This window comes from Arvicanthis niloticus, chromosome 9 (assembly GCF_011762505.2).
Source record: "Arvicanthis niloticus isolate mArvNil1 chromosome 9, mArvNil1.pat.X, whole genome shotgun sequence".
Taxonomy (NCBI): domain Eukaryota; kingdom Metazoa; phylum Chordata; class Mammalia; order Rodentia; family Muridae; genus Arvicanthis; species Arvicanthis niloticus.
The window spans coordinates 64,316,657-64,338,600 of NC_047666.1; the positions used below are offsets into that span (position 1 = coordinate 64,316,657).

Sequence of the window (21,944 nt, forward strand, 5' to 3'; positions counted from 1 at the left end):
CAAGGACACAGTGTGCCTCATGCTTCTCCCGCCATGGCCTCCCCTATCACGAGGAACCTCATTTCGATAAACCGTGAGTCCAACATAAACCCTCCTCCCACAAGTTGCTTCCTTTCACAAATCTGGTTGCAACAATGAGAAAAATAACCAATACAGGACAATCCCAAATAAGCTAAGTAACTTACTAGATCCCGGAAGCTTCAACTGAGGTGAGACTAGCATCTGTTCAGGTTGGCACCAGCTCGGTATCTCATTTGGTCTTTCCACAGGAAAGATAGTGCATGCGCTGGAGAAGCAGCTCGAAGCGTAGACTGCTCTTGCTCTCTCCCAGCACCGATGTTAGGTGACCCACAACTGCCTGGGCCCCAGCTACAGACATGCTCTTCCATATTCTGTGAACTCCTACAACTCATATGTGCATACCCACACACATTACACATAATTGCAATATTTTTAATAGAGAATATTGGAAGAAAATCTTTTGAATGGCTCTACCATTTATACAGTATAGACTTCACTTTTTCCTTTCCTTGAATTCCATGAATGCTCATGATGCCATAAAGAAACCATCTAATAGGTAAAAGAAAGCCGAGGCACATTTGTTCAAGTGTTCACTCTTTGTAAGGACTGAAAAGAGACCTAGAACCCAACCTCCCTATAGCTGGTTCTACATTAAGCTCAGGCCTTGCATCTGCTTGCCCAAGGGCATGCCCATTGTCTCACTCACCTGATACACCATGGGCCCCTTTGATAGGACTTTGTTGCCAATGTGGGGCAAGTTTACTGTGTTCCTCTTCCCTTTTGTGTCCACAAAAGGCAATGCAGTACTGCCGGTACTTGGAATCTACAGAAGGGGAAGGAGAACAGATTACAGACATCCCAGGAAAGGAAGCATATTCTGGGTTATCTTCTCTATCCTTTACTCCACAACAGTGTGGCACCTAGCCTAGCTTTTCATGAGGAAAAGCAGATTCCAGAGAGCCGAGGCATCAGTCTATCAGCTAGGCTGTGGGTTTGAATCCTACCTCTATTACTAATGAACTGTAAACCTCCAGTAGGTCCCATTGACTTTCTAAGCTTCATTTATTTCATTGCTACCATGGTGACAAAATGGGATGCGAGCTATCTCACTAAGAGTTTTATGAGGAAATATATGTAAAGTGTTCCAAAAGTGGTAGCCAGTATTAGCACCATTGCAATACTGAAGACCCAAAAACCCCATCTCCTGCCAGGATGTTTTCGCCCCCAGTTAAGAAATAGTATGCTTCAATGTGTCTCCCAAAGTAAGCATTTGTCTGACTTTCATACAATGCTCTGAAAAATGTAGAGAAGTTTCTTCACATTCCTGCACCTATGTATGTAACACAAACCCCAATCTTCTCTATGGATACATTATAATTTGACCCCCTATTATCTTGCATTGATTGATTTATGCATTGGGAGAGAGTTCACCTTTCAAAAGACATCCATAATTATAGTGTGGTCATTGTTAAACAAAATGGCCTGCTAAACTATCCTAAACATCCGACAAACTTCACCCTTTCTTAGAGAAAGGGTATTGGCCATCACCGCCTACCTTTTGTGAACATTGGTTCACTCTCAGCTTCTTGGTCTTGGAGGATGGCTTCTGGAGTTGAACCAAAGGCTTACTCTCAACCTGGATCAGGTGGAAGAAAATTGAATTAAAACTTGGCTGCTTTCATCCCAAGCCACCTGAACATCTTTTCCCATTATGATAAAGTACACTTGAAACCAATTCTCCTAACTTTAAAGTTACAAGTCAAGAGAAGCTAAGAGAAGTACTCAATGAATGTATGAAGTACTCAATAGATGAGTGAACAAAGTACTCAGTGAATACATGAATTAATTGCTTCCCAAACAAATGCTCTTTCCAGAAGTGTCACTCATGGACTGACTTATTTTATGATTGACACACTTAAAAAAGAAAAAAAAAAAAAGAAAGAAAATTATGTAAAGCCAAATGGGGAGCTAACTGCTTGTATTTTTAACACTTGGATAACTGAGACAGGAGTGTTGTGAGCTCCAGGACAGCCTAACTATAAAGAAATACTACAAATTAGTTTTAAATCTCAAAGGATCCTATTAAGTATGTTTGGGGGGATTAAAACTCAGAAATGGCTATCAACAATCTGGCCTTGATAATGTGACAGAGAGACTGACAAATTAACAATAATTACATTAACAGTATGCAACAAAAACAAAGCAGTCAGTATAACCTTCTCATCAGCAAAATATTATCGAGAATCCCTGGACATGGAAAGGAATACAATTCAAGGAGTTCTTGCTCATTAGACAACAAAATGCTTATAACCTTGCCCAGAACTTTACCATCAATGTGCTGAAAGATACCTTAGTGGAACCTTCTAGAATCTAGGCGACCAGCCCTTAATGCCTGTGATCTGATTAGAAGAGTTCACATTTATAAAGGGATGGGAAAAAAAACCCCTCAAATCCTGGTTTAGTGTACATCAAGGGTGGAGAATGCCCACCATGGATGTACTTGGGACTCATTGTGTGCTACTCTGTAGATCAAGTGACGGTGCACCTGGTCCATGATCCGCTATTAGCAGAATGGTGAACCTGAGTTCTGTGGTTGTTATTATTAGAGGCAGGATTAAAATTTAAGTAAAAAAAATAAATAAAATAGAGACAGAACCACCTCTCTAAAATTTGGCAATTGGGTATAATACTTGAATTTATTGTCCTCTAGCTAGGCCCTCCTCAGGATTGTACTGATGGGGACTGTTTCAATGGTCAACTGTGATCTCCTAGACTTCGGAAGAGGACTGAAGGCAAGTACATGGAGAACGGTGTGGTCTTAGACCACATTGGTTAATTTGCTAATGTGTGAGAAATTCAGGATTTGCCTGTCTGTTGAGTGGGCTCTGGTATCTGGAGAAACACGGAAAATAAATTTTAAAATCTCAAAGGATCCTATTAAGTATGTTTGGGGGGATTAAAACTCATAAATGGCCATCAATATCAACAATCTGGCCTTGATAATGTGACAGAAGACTGACAAATTAACACTAATTATATTAATGGTATGCAACTTCAAGTATCAGAGGGCATGGGAATGAGTGCCGTCACAAAGGGAGATGTCAGTGTAAGAGCTCCAAGCATTGGAGCAGAGGAAGCTGGAAGCCATGGTGGTTGAGAGGGAGGAGAGAGTGTGCTATGGGATGAAGCCATCATTTCTGGCATGTACTGGGGGTCTCTACTGCCCATACTGTGTCATCTGTAGCCTGGGGGTGATTGTGGGAAGCATTGAAAGTTAGGCTAAGAAACTTGGTCTTTTACCCTATGGGCAACGATGACCCACTGCCAGTTTATATCATATGCGCAGTTTCAGACACATCTCTTTAGTAGTGATATGGAATAAAGCAACGCTCATGGACATAAAGACTTGGAAATCACCTCTCTATCCCGCCATCCCCTCTTTAGTATTTATACACTAGGATTATAAGCAAACATGAGCATGTCTGGTGACAGTTCTTAATTCAACGACTCCACTAATCACTGAACTTGGACAGTTATCAGTCATTCCTCATGGAATACGGAAGGAAACAGTATCAGTTAAATCCTCACAGTGCTGTTGTGAGGACTAAAGAGGAGTGTGTAACGTGCTGGGACTGGTGCCTTGCACACACTGACACTGCCAGCTGGAAATCCTTTCCCTTGGCTGGGAAGAGCCCAGAGTGAACTTGCTCATTCTCCATGAGACTGAAAAAGCTATGAATGCAGATGAATGGAAAATGAGGAGGAGGGAGGAGGAGGAGGAGGAGGGGGAGGAGGAGGAGGAAGAAGAAGAAGAAGAGGAGGGGGAGAGGCCACAGTTGTAAAGGATCATAAGTGTTTAACCCAAGAAAAGAGTAAAACAAAACTTCAGAGAGAACCTCTCTGGAAATCAGTCTGGTTGTTCCTCAGAAAATTGGAAATAATTCTACCTGAAGACCCAGCTATACCACTACTAGGCATATACTCAAAAGATTCTCCAACATATAACAAGCTCCACTATGTTCATAGCAGCCTTATTTATAATAGCCAGAAGTTGGAAACAACCCAGATGTCTCTTAATGGAAGAATGGATACAGAAAATATGGTACATTTACACAATGGAATACTACTCAGCTATTAAAAAAAATGGCTTCATGAAATTTGCAGGCAAATTGATGGAACTAGAAAATATCCTGAGTGAGACACAAAAGGACACACATGATATGTACTCACTGATAAGTGGATAATAGCCAGAAAGCTCTGAATACCCCTGATACAATTCACAGACCATATAAAGCTTAACAAGAAGAAAGACCAAAGTGTGAATGCTTCAATTCTACTTAGAAGGGAGAGCAAATAATCCCAGGAGGTAGAGGGAGAGAGGTATCTAGGAGGGAGAGAGGAGGGGAGGGGAAAAGGGGGGCAGGATCAGGTATGGGAAGAGACAGGAGAGAAGTTCAGAGGGTCAGAAAAATGAATAGAAATATGTAGCAGTGGGGGGGGGGGGTAGCAAGCAGGAGTGGGGGTGGAGGAACCACTAGAAAGTTCTGAAGAAGACTTTTGAATCCTCTCTCTTCCAGAGTGCTAGCCTTTTCTTGGAGTTTTTATTTTTGCAATTTGAGACCATTCATGAAATATTTGTGTGGACACAAATGACTACATTTTTATTTTTTAGACTATGCAATTCTGTACTTCTGGGAAAGAATGAGGCACTGATGATATTTACCATAATTAAATGAGAATGATATATGAAATTGCACCATATATATCAATATATAAAGTATATAGTATTACTATGTTTTTAAAAATAATAAACACTAATAAAGTTTACAAGTGCTTATCCGTCAATCATGGGATTGTGGAGTTTTAAAAAACAATTCTACATTTCTAACTTTCTTGAATAAATATGCATTTTTATATGATAAATTATTTTGCAATAAAAAGAAAAACTTCAGAGAGATAAAGTCAGATTCTGCCAAACATGTGCACTGTGGCTGAAAGCAGTGACTGGAAAGATGGCAGGTTTCTTCCTGTTGGGACGGAAACTTACAGATCCGTGAGGCTCCATCAGCATCACCAATACGTTATAGTTAACTAGGACTGGATTCAGAAAACCTCATGTTTAACTTAACATATGTGCAGATGACTACACAGAAATACTTCTGTACAGGTATAGATACATAGATTATCTCACACACACACACACACACACACACACACACACACACACACAAAATTTCCTCAGTCCATGAGAGAACTTAAGAGAAATAACACCCCAGTAGAAAGAAGCATGCTTAGAAACCACATACTGGTATCTCATACCATTTTCCAATAAGAGAAACCAGGGGTCCTTGGACAAATGGCAGATTATAGGACCGACCAGGGCAAGAAATAATTTGTAGATAAAGAGTATTCAATAACAGTGCAAGGGAAAGAGTAAGCATCCATGAGCCCAGACTGATCGAAATTCAACAATGCTTCCAAGCCTCTCTCATGTATTGCATGCCTTTGTGCAGCAGCCCAGGACTGAGGGAAAAGGCAGCTCATAGATAGCCAAGCCATCCCAGGTTTGATGAAGCTAGTCCTCCAAATGGTTGCTTCTGTGTCTCTGCACACACACACACACACACACACACACACACACACACACACACACACGCGTGTGTGTGTGCCCTCAGAGAAGGGGGGGGGTCTCAGAAAGTGTTGTGTTGTACCAGATGATGGACTTGCAGACCATTTTTCCAGCAACCTCCTCAAGAGGCACATAGTCCCCTCACATCTCATTCCACCATTGCGTCCACACGGAAAAGAGGGAGGGGCTGTGTTCTCACACATCCACAATGGAAAACGAAATTCTCTCACAGGTAGTGCACTCACTCTCTAGGACCCTCATTGCTTTGTTCTCAACGAATGAATCTCTATGGAGTGTAGTTTAAGGGGCTGAGGGACTAGAAAAGAAGTGGTCCATGTTAGGAAAGCAATTCCTGGAAAATCCAAACAAGGAAGTGTCCATTCCCGAGAGACCTCTTGGCCAGAAGGAAGGAGGGGTATAGAAGAATGGAATCCCCAGGACCACACAAGGCACAGGAGGGCGAAACCCTCAGTACAACTCCAGTGTCCCCCACCAAGGACATTCTGTCCCATTTATCACACTAAGACCCAAGTGAATATGCACACCCTCTCCCACCTCAGATGAAACTCTCTGTGCAATTTACAAGGGCCACCTACATCCCATGCCTTCCTCTAAGAGCTGAAGGACAGTAGCCCTCTTCCCCATTTAGAGCTAGTCCTAACAGGATCCCAAGATGCATCTCCTAGTCTTATTACCTCAGGCTGAGCCCTGGACGTCCTCATCTGTGAAGTACGGAGAAGAAAGCATGTAGGCTCTAGGCAGGCATCAGGTTCCCTGGTTCCCTGCCCCTGGGCTACCTAGCTTGTTTAGAAGGGCACCATCAAACAGCCTTGCCTTAGTCATTCCTCACAGGCTATTTCTCTGTTTTCTCAATTGGCTCCTCCTCCTCCTCTTCTTCCTTCTCCTCCTCCCCTCCTTTTCTTCCTCCTCTTCCTCCTCTTTCTCCTCCCCTTCCTCCTCCTCCTCCTCCTCCTCCTCTCTCTCTCTCTCTCTCTCTCTCTCTCTCTCTCTCTCTCAAGAAAAAAAATCCCCAGAGCTCAGGTGACTCTGGCGGACGTGATGAGGCTCAATTTGTCTGCTGTCAGCTCACAGCTCTCTCCCCGCGGGTTCCACAATCCACTCCAAGGCCAGAAAACCCAGAGTCCAAAACATATGCTTAATGTAAGGAGGGTGCTGATGAGGGAGAAGAAAAATCATTAGGGAATTGATACAGAACACAATTTAAATGGATGACTAGGCCCATCCAAGCTAGATAAAGAGCTGGGCAAGGGGAAGACACTTGATCCTACAGCCCAGCTGAGGGACTAGCTGCAGACTATCTGTCTGCCACTTCCAGCTAAGAGTCCATGCTGAAAGCCCCTTTGCCGTGCCTGAGAAGCCCAGAATGCCTAGGCAGGAAGGAACTGCCTTCTGGGTCCTCTCTCTGGCAAGGACGGACTCTGGAGACCCATTAGTCAAGTGAACATGGCCATCCACAGGGGAACAGCAGCTCCTCATTGTCATGGATGCAGTGTCCTCCCAAGAGACCTGCACCCTAGCCCAGGGACACACAAGAGAGAAGAGCAGGAAGCGAGGCCTGGAAGCCCAGACAACTGGAGTCGCTTCCTACTACTCTTAGTGACTGGAACTGGGAAGGCATCTCTCCTTATGACTTCATTAATGGAGCTCGGAGCGTCGTGGTGCAACGGTCAATCTTAGGGAATGTGTTGCAGAATGGGTTTGTTTTACAAGGAGAAGCCAAGATTATCCAAATAAGTTGTCCAAGATAACCCCCCCCAAAAAAAAACCACACACACACACACACACACACACACACACTGTGGCAAACTTGAGTCTGGAACTTAAGCCCTCAAATACCTTTTTACAGAGTCACTGCTACCTCTTTTGACCTCATCCCAGTCTGATACAAAACTGAGCAACAAGGATACAAACTACTTCCCTTCTGAAATTCTCAAATTATAATTAAGTTCAGGAGGCTGAAGCAGGTAAAAGCACTTTCAGAAAACGCTGGTTTGATTCCCAGCATCCTCAGTGCTGTGAGACAAAATAATGCTCTTCTGGCACAGACTGCTAGGGCTGCTTTGGCAGACTGTCTGGCTGCTTTTGAAACCAGCGAATTGTAGCCTTAACCTACAACCCACCGCCAATCATGCTCTTGCTATTCGCCCAAATGAACTGAGAACATCTGTGCACACTGAAACTTGCACATGCAAGTTCCATAGCAGCACTATTCGTAACTGCTGAGCAATAAAAAGCAACCAAGACGTCCCTTGGTTGGTGAGTAAGCAAGCTGTTACATGCACGTAATCCAGTTATTAACAAAGGGAAATGTTATCGAGTCACAAACTGAGAAGCACTTATACTGACAACTGAAGAATTCATTTGAAGAGGCTGCATGTTAGGGTCCTAACTATATAATATTCTGGAAAAGAGAAAACAATTGGCATAGGGAAAGTGGCGAGTAGGGATGTCATAGGAGAGGAGATACAGACAAACAGGTGAAGAATGGGGAGTTTACAGGCCAATGAGTCTATCCTGTATGATATTGTGGTCATAAATATACGATATTATGCACTTTCAAAATTTCTGCACAACATAAAGGGCAAAGTCACATATAAACTATGGCCTTTGGTTGATAATTATTTACCAGTGTTGCTTCATCAACTGCTTCAACAACTACACACTACCATAGATGCCAATAATAGGAAGACCTTGACACATGTTGGGGGGGGAGGCTTTGACCGTCTTCATTTTTTCATTTTATATTTTATCTAAAACTGCTGTATTCAGTATGTGAAAACACCTGAGCCAAAAACCTTGGAAGGGACATTTACTTCTGGCAAAGGACTAGAAGACAGCACATATAAAACATCCTATACTCAATAAGGAAAAAGTGACACTACAGAAAAGTCTCTCTGGGATAAAGGCTTCTTTCCAGAAGGACACAAAAGGCCAATGAACAGATGACAGGAAGTTCGGCTTCATTAATACAACCATCTAAGTGCACATTAGAGACAATCAAAATGCCACTAAAAAGGGGATGAAACACCCACAGGATAAATGGACCCAAATGGCAAGGAGACAAAACTTGTGTACAGTGCAGGGCAAAGCACATTGGGTGACAATTTTGCAATATCTGCTCAAGTTCAGTTAATATCTGCTCAAATATCATCACCCAGGATACCCAGTCCTAGATAAATAGTTTAGAAACATGACCATGGTTTTGACAGGAGACATCCACGAGCATGCTCAGAGCAGCACACACAGCACACACACGGGATCTTAGATGCACGACTCAAGAGAACGATGATCACAGAGAGGACGATGAACAGGACATGGGGGTTGACACTCAGGGGACTTCTCGCTGTGCTGGATGCACTGGAGGATCATCGTATGTTGCTCTTTATCATCTACAAACATTTTAGAGTAGATTTTCATAGGCATTATAATGGCAATCAGTACTGAAAAGCATCCATGAATTACAGAATAAATCTCAAGTCTTGATTTCAGCTTTTATTAGCAGGCCAGCTTTAGATACCTTGTTTAGTCTCTTGGAGCCTCAGTTTCCTCCTTTGTGAAATGGGAGAGATTACCTCAACACAGATGTAAAGAGAAAATAAATGAAGCCAAAGGCACATTGCCTTTCTAACGTCTCATTATCTTCCCCTGTGGAACATGATGTTTCACCACCTGGGGGGGGAGGGGGATGTTCTCTCTCTGCTGAATCCCAGCACTCAGAGAGGCGCTTATTACGCCAGCTTGTATTAACATCCCTTTCACAGCAACTGATGGTCATCTCAAACCTTTGTTCTCCTCTCTCCAAAGTGGGGAGGCTGTGGGAGTGAAGGCAGAGGAAGGAGAGGGACTGATACTCACCATGTAGATCTCAGGAGGAAGAGTGGGGCCCTGTGGAGAGTAGGAGGAAAACGTGTGTAAGTGTTCTCCTTCAGGATGCTAAGTCTCCACAGAGGTATCAGTGGATACCGGACTAGGACTTGCTTTCACCACTCTAGTGGATGCCTTTATTTAAATGTTCTGTGACCATGACAAGTCCTTCCCCTGAACCTTTCATTTGCATTTAAACTATGGATGGATAACCTAGATACAACTGTGCCATGAAACCAAGCTAGTCCCAACTGACAGGAGAGACCTTGGCTCTGTACTCCATTCAGTTTTGACTGGGATTTCCAACCCTTTGCAGCAGCAGGTGGTTGGTTTGGTATTTTTTTCTCTTGGACTTTTTGGATGTGGAATGGTGATGAGACACGGACAGATAGGAGACAAAAATGGACAGTCTAGGGTCCTTTCTTCTACTGTGTGAGATTCAGTTCCTGTCTCTCATAAGAAACTGCTCTCTATTGAACAGAGAGGGAGGGCGTCGGGCACATATGTCCAGGATCTGCCAGCCAGAGATTTCATGCTCTTATCAGTACCTCATTAACTAATTAATGCCACTCTTTTATTTTTTAATGGTACATTTAGCCTTTTTATTTGTATTGATTAATTTAATTCTAGAATAAAGAATAACACTCTAACGACAATTCAAGCCTACCAATTCTTGCTAGGGTTATCTGTCCTATCAAAACCCAGTTACTATATCTTTTCTATTCAAACTTGACACAAGTTTCAACTTATGGAAAAGTGTGTTCTCTATTTTCCTCTGGGACATTCTCTTTTTTTTTATTGGATATTTTATTTATTTACATTTCAGATGCCATCCCCTTTCTCCATTTTCCCTCCCTAGAACCTTCTATCCCATCCCCCCTCCTCCTTTTTGCTTTTATACCATTTTAATTACATGCAAATATTAGGGTCAGTTCTAGGTTGAGGAGCTAGCAATACAATAGATGCAGATAGTCAAGGAACAAGCAAGACAATAAACACAAATAGTCAAAGAAAAAGCAAGGCACTAAACAAAGTTCCGTGAGCACTCCCATGATTAGTGTTTCTAAGGGCTTATCAGGACGACCAAAATATCTGAGCCTGCTTCCCTGTCCTAGCCCAAAGTCACTTTCATGTCTGAAGCCAACTTCTTTGTTCTAGCCTAAGATTTAGATTCCAGCCTGAAATAATGTTGTCTGTCCATGTCAAAGGAAACAGTTAACACTCTCATCTCACAGGTAATACACATTTATATATTTATTTTATATTATGTATTTATTTAATGTATGTGAGTACACTGTTCTGTTGCTGTCTTCAATGAAGAGAGCATCGGATCTTATTACAGATGGTTGTGAGCTACCATGTGGTTACTGGGAATTGAACTCAGGACCTCTGGAAGAGAAGTCAGTGCTCTTAACCTTTGAGCCATCTCTCCAGCTCCCACTTATTGTTTTTGAGACAAGGTTTCATGCAGCCCAGGATGGCTTCGAACTCTCTCTGTAGCTGAGGATGACCTTGAATTTCCCATCCTCCTGTTTTCAACTACCAAGTGTTAGAATTACAGGTTCAAGCTACCATACCTGGCATGTAAACGGAAATTTGCATCTACCTAATAGATATGAGCTTTTTAATTTAATTTTTAAAAATAATTTATTTATTTTTATTTTACATGCATTGGTGTTTTGCCTGAATATATGTCTGTGTGGCGGTGTTGGAGCTCTTGGAACTGCAGTTACAAGCAGGAATGGGCTGCCGTGTGGCTGCTGGGAATTGAACCAGGTCGCTTGGAAGATCAGCCAGTGCTCTTAACCACTGAGCTATCTCTCCAGCCCCAGAGCTTTTTATTTTTATTTAAATTTTTATTTTAGTTTTTGATGATGATAATGATGATGGTGGTGGTGTGTGTGTGTGTGCGCACATGTGCACTGTATGAATGCACTGGAAAAGGACAGAGGTGCCAGATGCCCTGGAGCTGGAGAGTTACAGGTAGATTAAACTTGAGTCCTCAGCAAAAATATTCAGCATTCAATGTCCTTAGTTGCCAAACCATCTCCTAAGCCCAAGAAGAACTTTTTTTTAAAGGAAAGCATCTGTGACTCTGGGAGACTTCAGTGGTCTAGAAAACTTCCTCAGACAGGTCTAGGTGTGCAGCCAAAGTTAACTGTATGGTCCATTCCATCTCATCAGGACCCCACATCCAAAAAGCCTGATGAAAAACACCAATCCAAACCTTTGCTACTGCCACTGTTGGGAATGCCAGTCAAAACTGTAGAGCACAAAACTGAGGTCCAGTTTGTCAGATGGGTCTAGCTTTGTCATATGGCACTCAGGTCTACCCACTCCCCATGTCTTCTCTACCATGCTCAGCATTTAACTTAGACCAGGCCTCTGGCCTTCATCTGAAGAGTCCTGGGATTAAAAATCATAAGAGCTTACTGGTCTGTTTTGTTTTTCAGTCTGTGGCTTTTGCTGTTTCATTGTTCTTAAGGGTGTCTTATTCTGTAGCCTATGATGGCCTAGAACCCACTATGTAGTCCAGGCTGACCTCAAAATGGAGGCTGTCCTCCTAACCCAGCCTCCAGAGTGTTGGGATTGTAAGCACGAACCAGAACATGCACCTTTTAAAAATATATTCAACCCTTAGAACGGTGTTGGATAGGAACAGTCAGTAAATAATTGTAGAGGAGAAAATATAGTCTAAGCGCCAGTCTGTACCAGGGAGTGTCTTGCTTCTAGCAACCAACACTGGTTCAGTCTGACACAGAAAGCCTGTGCTGCCTGACACGTGTCCCTTGAGAAGCAGGTGGAACAAATAGGTGCAGAAATTTCTAAATAGCCACATTGGCAGAAGTAAAGAGAAATGCCATTATTTTAAATGAATCAACATAAAATTATCTCACAGCTTTTCTTGATACATTCATTGATATGCTATAAAATCTACCTAATTTTTTTTAAAAAAAGATATTCTATGCTCCTATTTGAGGGGAGACCAGGTCTTTGAGACCGACAATGGATTTCACATCTCCATACGGATTAGCCAGGGCAAGAATGAAAATTGTTTGTCTGGCACAATGCTAGACGGACTTCCTCACATCTACCTATGAGCTGTCGGGGAAATTCTAAAACCATATTGTGATTTAACAGAACATCCTTGCTGGGTCTGCTCTCCCTTGTGAAAAGGTCTAACCTGACTCACTGGGGCCTTGGAGCTCCTCAAGTCTCATAAGAGAGCTACACTAAAGACTCAGAGAAGCCAGGCAAGCTCCAGCTGACAGGAGAGACATCCAGCAAGTATGCATTTCCTTTCCCTGCATCCCAGAGAAACTAACGCAGAACATTCTCATTTTAGAGAAGAAAAACAATCCTATAGAATTTCTGTTTTTAGAGGACCAACCTCTGTTGTCCAATGCTGTCTCAAGACAGGTGAAATCAAAACAATATTTTTACCGAGATAAGCTCCCATGGCCTCAACCTCAGTATGTAGCTGAGGCTGTCCTTGTAGGCAGGTCCCTCTGCCTTCACCCCGAGTGCTGAAATCATAGGCATGTGTCAACAAGCCCAGTCAATTTTTTAAAATACTCTCTCAATCCAATCAAGTATTTTTAACTTGTTTTTTAGTGTTTTTATTTTAACGTATATAGGTGTTTTGCCTGCGAGTATGTCTGTGCACCACATGCATGTGGTACCCATGGAAGAGGGGGTTGGAGTCCCTGGAACTCAAATTACAGACTGTATGAGCTGCTATGTAGGTGCTAAGAATCAAACCCAGGTATTCTGGAAGAGCAGCCAGTGCTCTTAATGGTTGAGCCATCTCTAACCACCTCGTCTGATGACGTCTGACAATTTTTTTAATATCACATCTTAAATTGTTTTTTTAGGGATTCATTTTTATTTTAACTAGATGTATGTGGAGTATGTACACATGTGTACAGGTACACGTGGAGGACAGGTGTCAGGTCCTTTTGGAGGTATAGTTATAGGCAATTGTGAACCACTTCCCATGGATTCTAGGAACTGAACTCCAGCCCTCCCGAAGGACAGGATGTGTACTTGACAGCTGACTCATTTCTCCAGCTCTTCAGTTTGTTCTCTTAGTGTGTAAGTGCGCGCGCGCATGCACCTGTGTGTGTGTGCATGTGTGTCTGTGCATGCTCATGTACATGTGTGTTTGTCTGTGTGTGCATGCACGTGCACTTCTGTGAGTGTGTCTATGTGTGTGTATGTCTGTGTGCCTGCATGTGCTCATGAACACACATGTGGAAGCCAGAATTCGATGTCAGGTGTCTTCCACAGGCTCCTTTCACCTGACAGAAGTTACTGTAGACTGCAGCATGAAGACATTTCTGCTTTTATTTTAGTTTTTCAGAAGTTTCTTGAAATGACTGTCATGTAATTTGCTTCCCTTGAAATTTCATTACTTGGATTTTTTTTTCTTTTTTTTTCTGTGTTTGTTTGAGATAAGATTTCATAGAGTGCAGGTTGGCTTAGAACTCACAGCATAGCTGAGAATGCTCTCGAACTCCTGACTCCCACTTCTAAGCACCACTGTGGCCAGCTCATCACATTGCGTTACTTATATAAAGGACTTTATAAAGCAACGTTTATCAGATGTCTCTTAACTCAGATACAAAGAACAGTGAGATGGGGACTGCAGGTTTGACTTCTTCCTTGCACTCCCTGTCTTTCCCCCCTGAGCTGGGTTTCCTTGTTTGTCATCAGTTTTCTCATCTGTGAAATGAGGACATCATCTCATCAACCAAGGCAAGCTCAAGAAACTTAAAACGTTGCAAGTTGCAAAGCTCCTTCTGTTCACTGTTTTTCTGTCACTGGTAGAGAGCCTGGCATAACGTAAAGGGGGAAAGATTTGTTTAGCTCATGAATTCAGAGGCTTTAGTACTTGTGGCCCAGAGGATGCGGCAGAGCAAGCCATGTGATGGCTGCCAAAAGTAGGCTTGGAGAGCCTGAGGAAATGAAGACTTTGTCCATCCCTTCAATCGCAGGCTGGCACCTAGCCTGTGAGAAGGGGCCACACACATTCAGGAAGAGGTTTCCCCATTTTAGTTTATTCTCTCTGGACTCTCTCCACAGTGCGCTTCTGAAACCTACTAAGGTCTTCTTAAACCAGTCAAGAGGCAATGAAGATTATTTAGGGTAAGCCTAGCTCCCATTGATTTGATACTCACATGTCGCCTCAAACTGTCCCTGACCCTCAGTTGCTCACTCCCATCTAGTAAGGTAAAATGCATCCAGTCCATTGCCTAGGACTAAGACTTAAGTCTCAACATCATTCAAAAACACAAGCCCAAGGTTTCTTCCAATTACTGGAAATACAGGTTTGTGCCAACAAACCTGGCTGGATCCATTTTATGAATAATCTTGGGGTGCTGGGGAGCTCAACCAGAAACACTGCTCAGAGGAGGTGACATGGAATCCTAGGTCTAGGGAGGTGGCAAGTGACCTCTGGAGCCATCACAGAGGCTGCTAACCATGGAGCCTCTGACCACGGATGCAAGGATGCACTTGAGGCCCTCACAGCTGAATGATTTGGGCCAAAGTTTTCTGCAAAACATTCTTTGAAAAGATCCTAGACAGTGGAATATTTTGAACAGCCTAAGTGGTACTAGATCAGAAAAAAAAAATTCTCCCTTTACTTGGTTCACAGATGGTAAACATGGTTACCACATCCTGGCCTAACTTCTGTGCTGTGCCTTTCATTTGGTTTTGAGGTTGAGAAATAAATAAGCAGTTGTGTCTTTGTCAGGAAAATGAATGTATTTTCTGGAAATGATCTTGAACATTTATTGTGAATGACAATGGAATGTTCTGAGGTAGTCTCAGGTAGACAGAAAGGAGACGCAGGAACTGTGGATAAGTCCTTTGTCCGGCAGCTTCTCCAATGCTAGTCACCTGTTTAATGGAGGCTTCACAAGCCTGGATGCTTTCCCTTTGAGTCCACCATGATGGGTAATCCTGACTGTCAACTTGATGCTATTCAGGACCACCCAGGAGACAAATCTCTGCATAAGCCTGGGAGAGTGATTCCAGGGAGCTTTCACTGGTAAGACCTGCTCTTAGTGTGAGCATATCATCAGGATGCCCCGTACCTTCTCCTCAGTACTATCCTTGAGGTGCTCGGGTAGGAGACTCATAGGCTCTTCACATTATCCTGGACATATCTCTGCTCCTCACTTGGGACCTGATGATGCTTACCTTCACAGAGGTGAAACTCTGCTTCTTCCTTGCTTTCAAAATTGGGAAGGTCGTCAAACTGCGTTTCCTTGCCTTGTTCGTATCCATTGAAGTCCTGCAAGAGAAAGAGAGAGAGAGCGAAAAATAAGGTTGACTCTGGGCATGGAGGTATATGCCTATAATACCAGCACTAAATCTGAAGAAAGATGATTGCAAGTTCAAGGCTACATAATAAGACCCTGTCACAAAGGTGGTGGTAGAGGTGTCGGTGAAGCTGGTGGTGAAGGTGGTCTGCTGGTAATGGTGATGATGATGATGACAATGGTGGTGGTGGTGATAATGACGGTGGTGGTGGTGATAATACAATAGCAAGGTGGCAACATGAATAAAAGTCAAATAAAGGCCAGCATACTTGGGGATAAATGAAAGCAAAGGAGCTTAGAGAAAAGTAGGGGCCAGCCTACATCAAGGGCAAGCTCTGCTTCTCTTGCATCCTTTCTTAGGTTCAGGAAAGACAGGATTACAGAGGGAGAGGCAGGAGCCAAGGGGCCAAAGGGCCAAGGGGCCAAGGGGCCAAGGGGCCAAGGGGCCAAGGGGCCAAGGGGCCAAGGGGCCAAGGGGCCAAGGGGCCAAGGGGCCAAGGGGCCAAGGGGCCAAGGGGCCAAGGGGCCAAGGGGCCAAGGGGCCAAGGGGCCAAGGGGCAGAAGGGTAAAGTTAGGTGGCTACAATTACAACTACCAGCCTGGAGTCCATCTCCCCAGCTGCCTCATTCTCTTACACACAGTATGGATACATCATACATACAGCAGGCTGCTGCTGATTTCATGTCTACAGAAAGAAAGAGCTAGAACTGATATCCTGTCATCATTTCTTGTGCCTTCCTCATTCAGAACACAATTTGGTGAATAATTGTTGCAAGATAAGAAAAAAAACTTTTTTATAGTTATGGAATCTAAACAGAATTGTGGAAGGCAAGTCTTAGGGGACTCTCAGAACATTTTTAATTCTTGTTAGTTGTAGATTACTGTTGAAATTCTGCTTTGTCCCATGAAGTCCCTCCACATCCTTCAGCTCTGTCAAGAACAAATAGAACTTGAAAAACACAAGAAACGGGGCCAGTATGGGGTTCAGTGTAAAGTCATTATTATAGTTTTCAGTTTTTGCAGACATTATAACCAATCAGAAATGACAGCACTATGACTTTTCAGTTATTCAAAAGTTGGAGCCAAGTCAGGCAATAAATGTAAACACACATTTATTGAGGAATTAAATATTAAAAAAAAAAAAAACCAAGATCTTACTTTCACTCTACCAAGTGGGAAGTTAAAAATATGACACGTATGCTTTCTGAAACACAATAGTTGAAAAACGAGGTCAGCCTTCCTCTACCCACGGCAAGCAGAATGAAACAAGCAGAACAAAGAATGGCGTTGGCAAACCAAGCCAACCAAACAAAAGCAAAAAATCTCCCTCCAAGGAATAGAGATGGAGAGGTGAGAAGAATTTCTTTAAAGGTGTACCAGCTTTGCTGAGCGTGATGGTAGACATACTTCTTAGCCCAGCACTTGAGAGGCTAGGGTAGGAAGATGTCAAGTTTGAAGCCAGCCTTGACTACATAGTGGTTCCCTCTTCCAGAGGGGAAAAAAAATGTTAGGGGTCTCATCGTGTAGCTCAGACTCAAATCATTCTCTTCAGTCTCTCAAGCAGCTGGGACAACAGGATCAGTGCCATTGTTTCTAGCTACAGGATACACACACACAGAGAGAGAGAGAGAGAGAGAGAGAGAGAGAGAGAGAGAGAGAGAGAGAGAGAGAGCTCACATGATGATAACTATAATAATAGTAATAATAATAAATGCGAAAGTCACAAAGATAATTTACTTCTCTGATGAGTTCCCCCCCCCCATTCTATATTTTGTAGAATCATTTGTCGAGAGAGTTCTGATAACCTAGTCAAATCTCTGTCCCTAAGGCAAACTCATGGTGCAGGAGTGGAGACCGGGGAATAAATAATACCAGGAGTATATGCAGAATGCATTGTCCATTCTCTTGGTGGCAAAAGGTCCAGCTGGGAAAGCTGAGGCAGCCTTCCAGAAGAACACAGTAGAACATCCTTGAAGAATGAGCACAGAGGTCAGAGTCAAGGGCAGATGGGCAAAGTACAGAGAGGAAAGTATGAAGGGGCATTTGCTGGCTTGTCCATGAATTGCAAGTAGCCATGAGATGTGTGTGTGTGTGTGTGTGTGTGTGTAAAGGGTCACATAACCCAGGCTAGTCTGTGGTCTGTGTGGTCTTTTGTGTTTTAGGGCCATCTCATGGCAATGCTGTGAAGCACAGCTTGGTTTGGAAGCCATTCTATGAACTTATTGGCAGATAGAGAGGGAGTCAGTCAAGGCAGGGATGAGGGTATTTGGACTAGGAGATAAACTGAGAGATGGCCTTCAACTGGATAGAGAGCATTGGTCATCTCCCAACACTGGGGAGAAATGAAAGTTTCTCCTGTCAGGGTTCTGTACCACATCCTCCTTTGTCTACTTCACAAAGAAAGTGGCTGCTGTCAGGTACATCCTTCATACAGTTGGGGTTCTTTCCTCTGTTTCCCCTCTCTGGCAGCTGAAGGTAAACAGTCAGACCAAGGCCTGCAGATGATGCTGAAGGACCTCATGCTGCCAGGACTCCTGTGAGCCAGTCCCTCGTGTGTAAAATGACGAGCCTGGACCAGATGAACTCTCAAGGCCCTTCTACAAAACATGGTCAGGCAAACACACACACACACACACACACACACACACACACACACACACACACTGTGCTGCGAGTTATTCCTAGCTTGTCTGTGATACAGATTCTTGTGTTTCCATTTACACATTATCTGGCTTTTAATTGTAACTCAGAACGCTGCAAATGCTTTTCAGTCTTTAGACTATGTTGGGAGGCCTAGGGGTGTGTAGCTCAGTGGTGGAGCACATTACAAGCTCTTGGGGTCTACAGAAGCACAGTGCACAAAAGCTGCATTGAGCTTCATAGGAAACGAATCGAAAGGACCTAATAAGTTACATTTTTTTAAATAAAATTACTTAACTTTAATTAGTTAAAATCAATTACATTTTAAAAATAAAATTACTTTGAAAATTACATTTTTTTACAGGAATGATTAAAGCCAAAAAAAAAAAAAAAAAAAAAAAAACCAAACCAAACCAAAACAAAACAAAAAAAACCTTATATTAGAGCCACAGGAATGAGCGATTGATAAATGAGTCTAAAATGTAGATTCGCACCCATTCACACACACAGCAGATGCGCCTTCCCTCCCAAGCAGCTCTTTCATCCTGGACTTAGCACTTTCCAAGGTGAACTCCACAACTTTAGTGTCACTTAGTTGTCCCAGAAAGCTGCTTAAGTCTTTGTCTCATCTTGATCCTGAGTCTCGTGGAACTATGGGTGATGAGTGCTTTTTATTGTTTTTAATTCCTCATAAGATTGAGCATGGTGATGTGTCTCTGTTGAAAACTCTGTACATTTGCTGGAAGAGGAGAAAGCTGAGAGAATTTAGATGAAGTCATCAAAGATCTTCGGGCAAGCCTGACAACTGTGCTCGGTATGAAAGATGAAAGACAGAGAGATGGACTCCTTGTTCTCATGAAGTTTGAAATCTGGGAGCCACGGAGGTGTCAGCATTATAGTTACTAAAATTGTGTTGTGTGGCATTTTAAACGCGTGCATTTCTGCCTAAAGAACACTCATGTCCAAAAGGAAAGTATGTCTCTTGAGGTTACCTGTTTGCGACTTCATTTTTACTGCAGTCGACAGTAACTTGATCTTTATGTCCTTGGGGTTGTCCTTTGGGACAGATGTGGTGATAGCATTTAGAGTTAACCTGTTTAATGTACTTAAGTGACAAAGCAAATTCAACTCCTCGGCCCTTCTATAGGAGTCCCTGAATCCTTCATGGTCCCGTAACTTAATTGTAAGGTTTGGGAACCCTGTGCCCACGCCCCCACCCAGCGCAGCGGCTTTTGGTCTCCCTGAAACTTACCTATCGGTGCCGGAGTGTTTCTGAGACAGTGAAGGTTTTCCCCAACAGCCCACTCCATACTCAGATGCTAATTTACAATTGGTGGGTGCTTGTCAAATATTTGTTGGGAGGGTAAGGATATTTACACAAGATATTCTTCCCACTCTTCCTTGCTATCTTCAGAAAACCACAGGGAACAGATCTATCCTCCTTTCTGTTCAAGAATTCTTGAGTTTTCAGAACATAGAAAAACTTGGTTTTTCTCCCCTGTGCCTACTTCACCCCAGGCACCCTGTGGGGTTTTGCCCAAACTTTTCCTTCCATGATGGAGCCTCCATCCCACAGACATGGGGGGTTGATACTGAGCGGCCCTTATTTTACTCTATTTTCTCCGTTGTCAGCGATCTCTCCTAAAGTGGCTACTGTTTCCAGGAGTATAGTGTTCTTGCCATCCCTGGGTCAGGCAGTGTGTTCATTGCATCCCTGATGGTCTTGATGGCTTGATGAATCTAGCCTACACTAGACTTTTCTCCTTTTTTGGATGGGTGCTAGAGTCAGCCAAAACCACAATTTACTGCCTCAGGAGCCTCCACGTTACCTCAGATGTAAACAATTTGGAGCTGGAGAGGGCAGAGTCAGAGGAGTGGTTGGCATACTGCCAGATGTGCCTTCAGGGTCCCACCTTCTCCAGGGTACTGAAATCCCAGAACCAGTAAGGCATGACCGAGAATCTCACTCTGTAGCCCAAGCTGGCCCAACATTTGCTATGTTGTAATGTTGACCAGGCTGGCCTCAAATTTACCAGTCTCTTAACTGACTCTGAGATTACAGGAATAGGCCATGATTCCTTAGAATTCCACCACCCCTATCTCACCCCTCAGGCAAAACAAAGGACATCCTCATGAGATTTTCCCGGTATTGAATCTTCCATCCAAAGTATGAGTTAAGACTGAGGAAGCTGGTATTTTTAAAAAACATATCTGAAAGAACAATGTTGCCTACACCCCACCTAGCCTGGATATTTCAGGCAGTGAATGCTCAGAGGGTGTGGAGCCACCACCTTAAAAAGAAACAATGTTGTTAAGTAGTTCCCCGCAGTGCAAGCAAGCAAGCAAGCGAAGAAAGTTGATCTGGGCTTGTGATCCATACCATCCTTGATACGCTCTGTGTCAAAGGGCTGAGAGGTGTGTGTGTGTGTGGTGTGTGTGTGTGTGTGTGTGTACTTGTGTGTGAGACAAAGATACCACGTGCAGTGACTGTGAAAAAGAATCAGCTTCGTGTTGGAGTCAAGACCACCTCCCGCCCCCCTTCCCATCATTCAGCGGGAGTCCTAACACAGTGTTCCATTAGTAGGGGAGTCAGGAAGCTCATGAGCGGCAGCTGGCAAGTCCTAAACCTCTTCTCCTTCGCGCACCCGGCCCAGCCCTCGCTCTTACTTCCCTTCTCCCTTTCCACTTGCCCCTTGAGGACCCAGCCCTAGTTGGCTCAGGGTTTGCGCCCATCGCAAGCCTCTTCTCCTAGGCGCTTACTCTGTCCCGGTGAGGGCAGGAAGTGGGAGGAGCTGCATCCGGCTGTCACAGACAGGGACCGTCCGAGAGGTTTAGGAGGAACAGTCAGCATAGGCACAGAGGGACCACACCCTCCTAGCGTTGCTGTAGAAACCGCTCAAACCCTTTTTGTGACTCTGAGCTGAATAGGCTTTCCCCAGTCAAGGCTCAAACCATCTTTCACATAGGCCAAAAGAATACATCTCCCGCCAACCTCATTTTCTCTCTTCATGGATCCACCAAGGTATGAGTGAAATTCCAGGACTCTGAGATTAAAGTTGGCTGGACAGGCTAGACTGGAAAATTTCCAAGACCTTTCAAAAACTTCCAGTATGTGGAAGTAGATAAAAGCCCTGGATAGAATTTCCTTAGATGCACACTTCCTGAGCTTTTAGTCTGTACTAAGTTTCAGAAGGAACCACATGGAATTATAAGTGACAGTGGCTTGTCATGAAGGGCTCTGATACAAGGAAGAGACTTAACTGAAAAGAAGCAGTTTAGTGTTCAAATCCTTAGCCTTTTAGCCAAGTGAGTACTGGAAGCAGCTTGTGAAGGACAGACTGCAGTGTTTGTGACCTGTAAGCAGAAGGCCTTTCACGCTGACTTAATGTTTGTTTGAGACAAGTTTCACTATGTAGTCCTGGTTGGCTTGGAACTATGTA

At 43.5% G+C, this 21,944-nt stretch overlaps 1 protein-coding gene across 3 annotated transcripts in view; it reads right to left on the reverse strand.

The window, feature by feature from the left end:
- The window catches only part of Dyrk4 (dual specificity tyrosine phosphorylation regulated kinase 4), a 41,921-nt gene extending 20,599 nt beyond the window's left edge, over nucleotides 1-21,322 (reverse strand). For 2 of the 3 annotated variants that reach the window (XM_034512115.2, XM_076940600.1), the window contains exons 1-3: nucleotides 6,346-6,509; nucleotides 1,577-1,657; nucleotides 728-844 (exon numbers count right to left, since the gene is read on the reverse strand). In XM_034512115.2, coding sequence (XP_034368006.1) covers nucleotides 728-844; nucleotides 1,577-1,657; nucleotides 6,346-6,372 — 225 coding nt within the window. In that variant the 5' untranslated portion in view covers nucleotides 6,373-6,509. Of the gene's footprint in view, nucleotides 1-727; nucleotides 845-1,576; nucleotides 1,658-6,345; nucleotides 6,510-9,526; nucleotides 9,557-15,742; nucleotides 15,837-21,264 lie in introns of those variants that run through there. The other variant, XM_076940601.1, reaches the window with a different exon arrangement.
- Nucleotides 21,323-21,944: the final 622 nt, after the last annotated feature.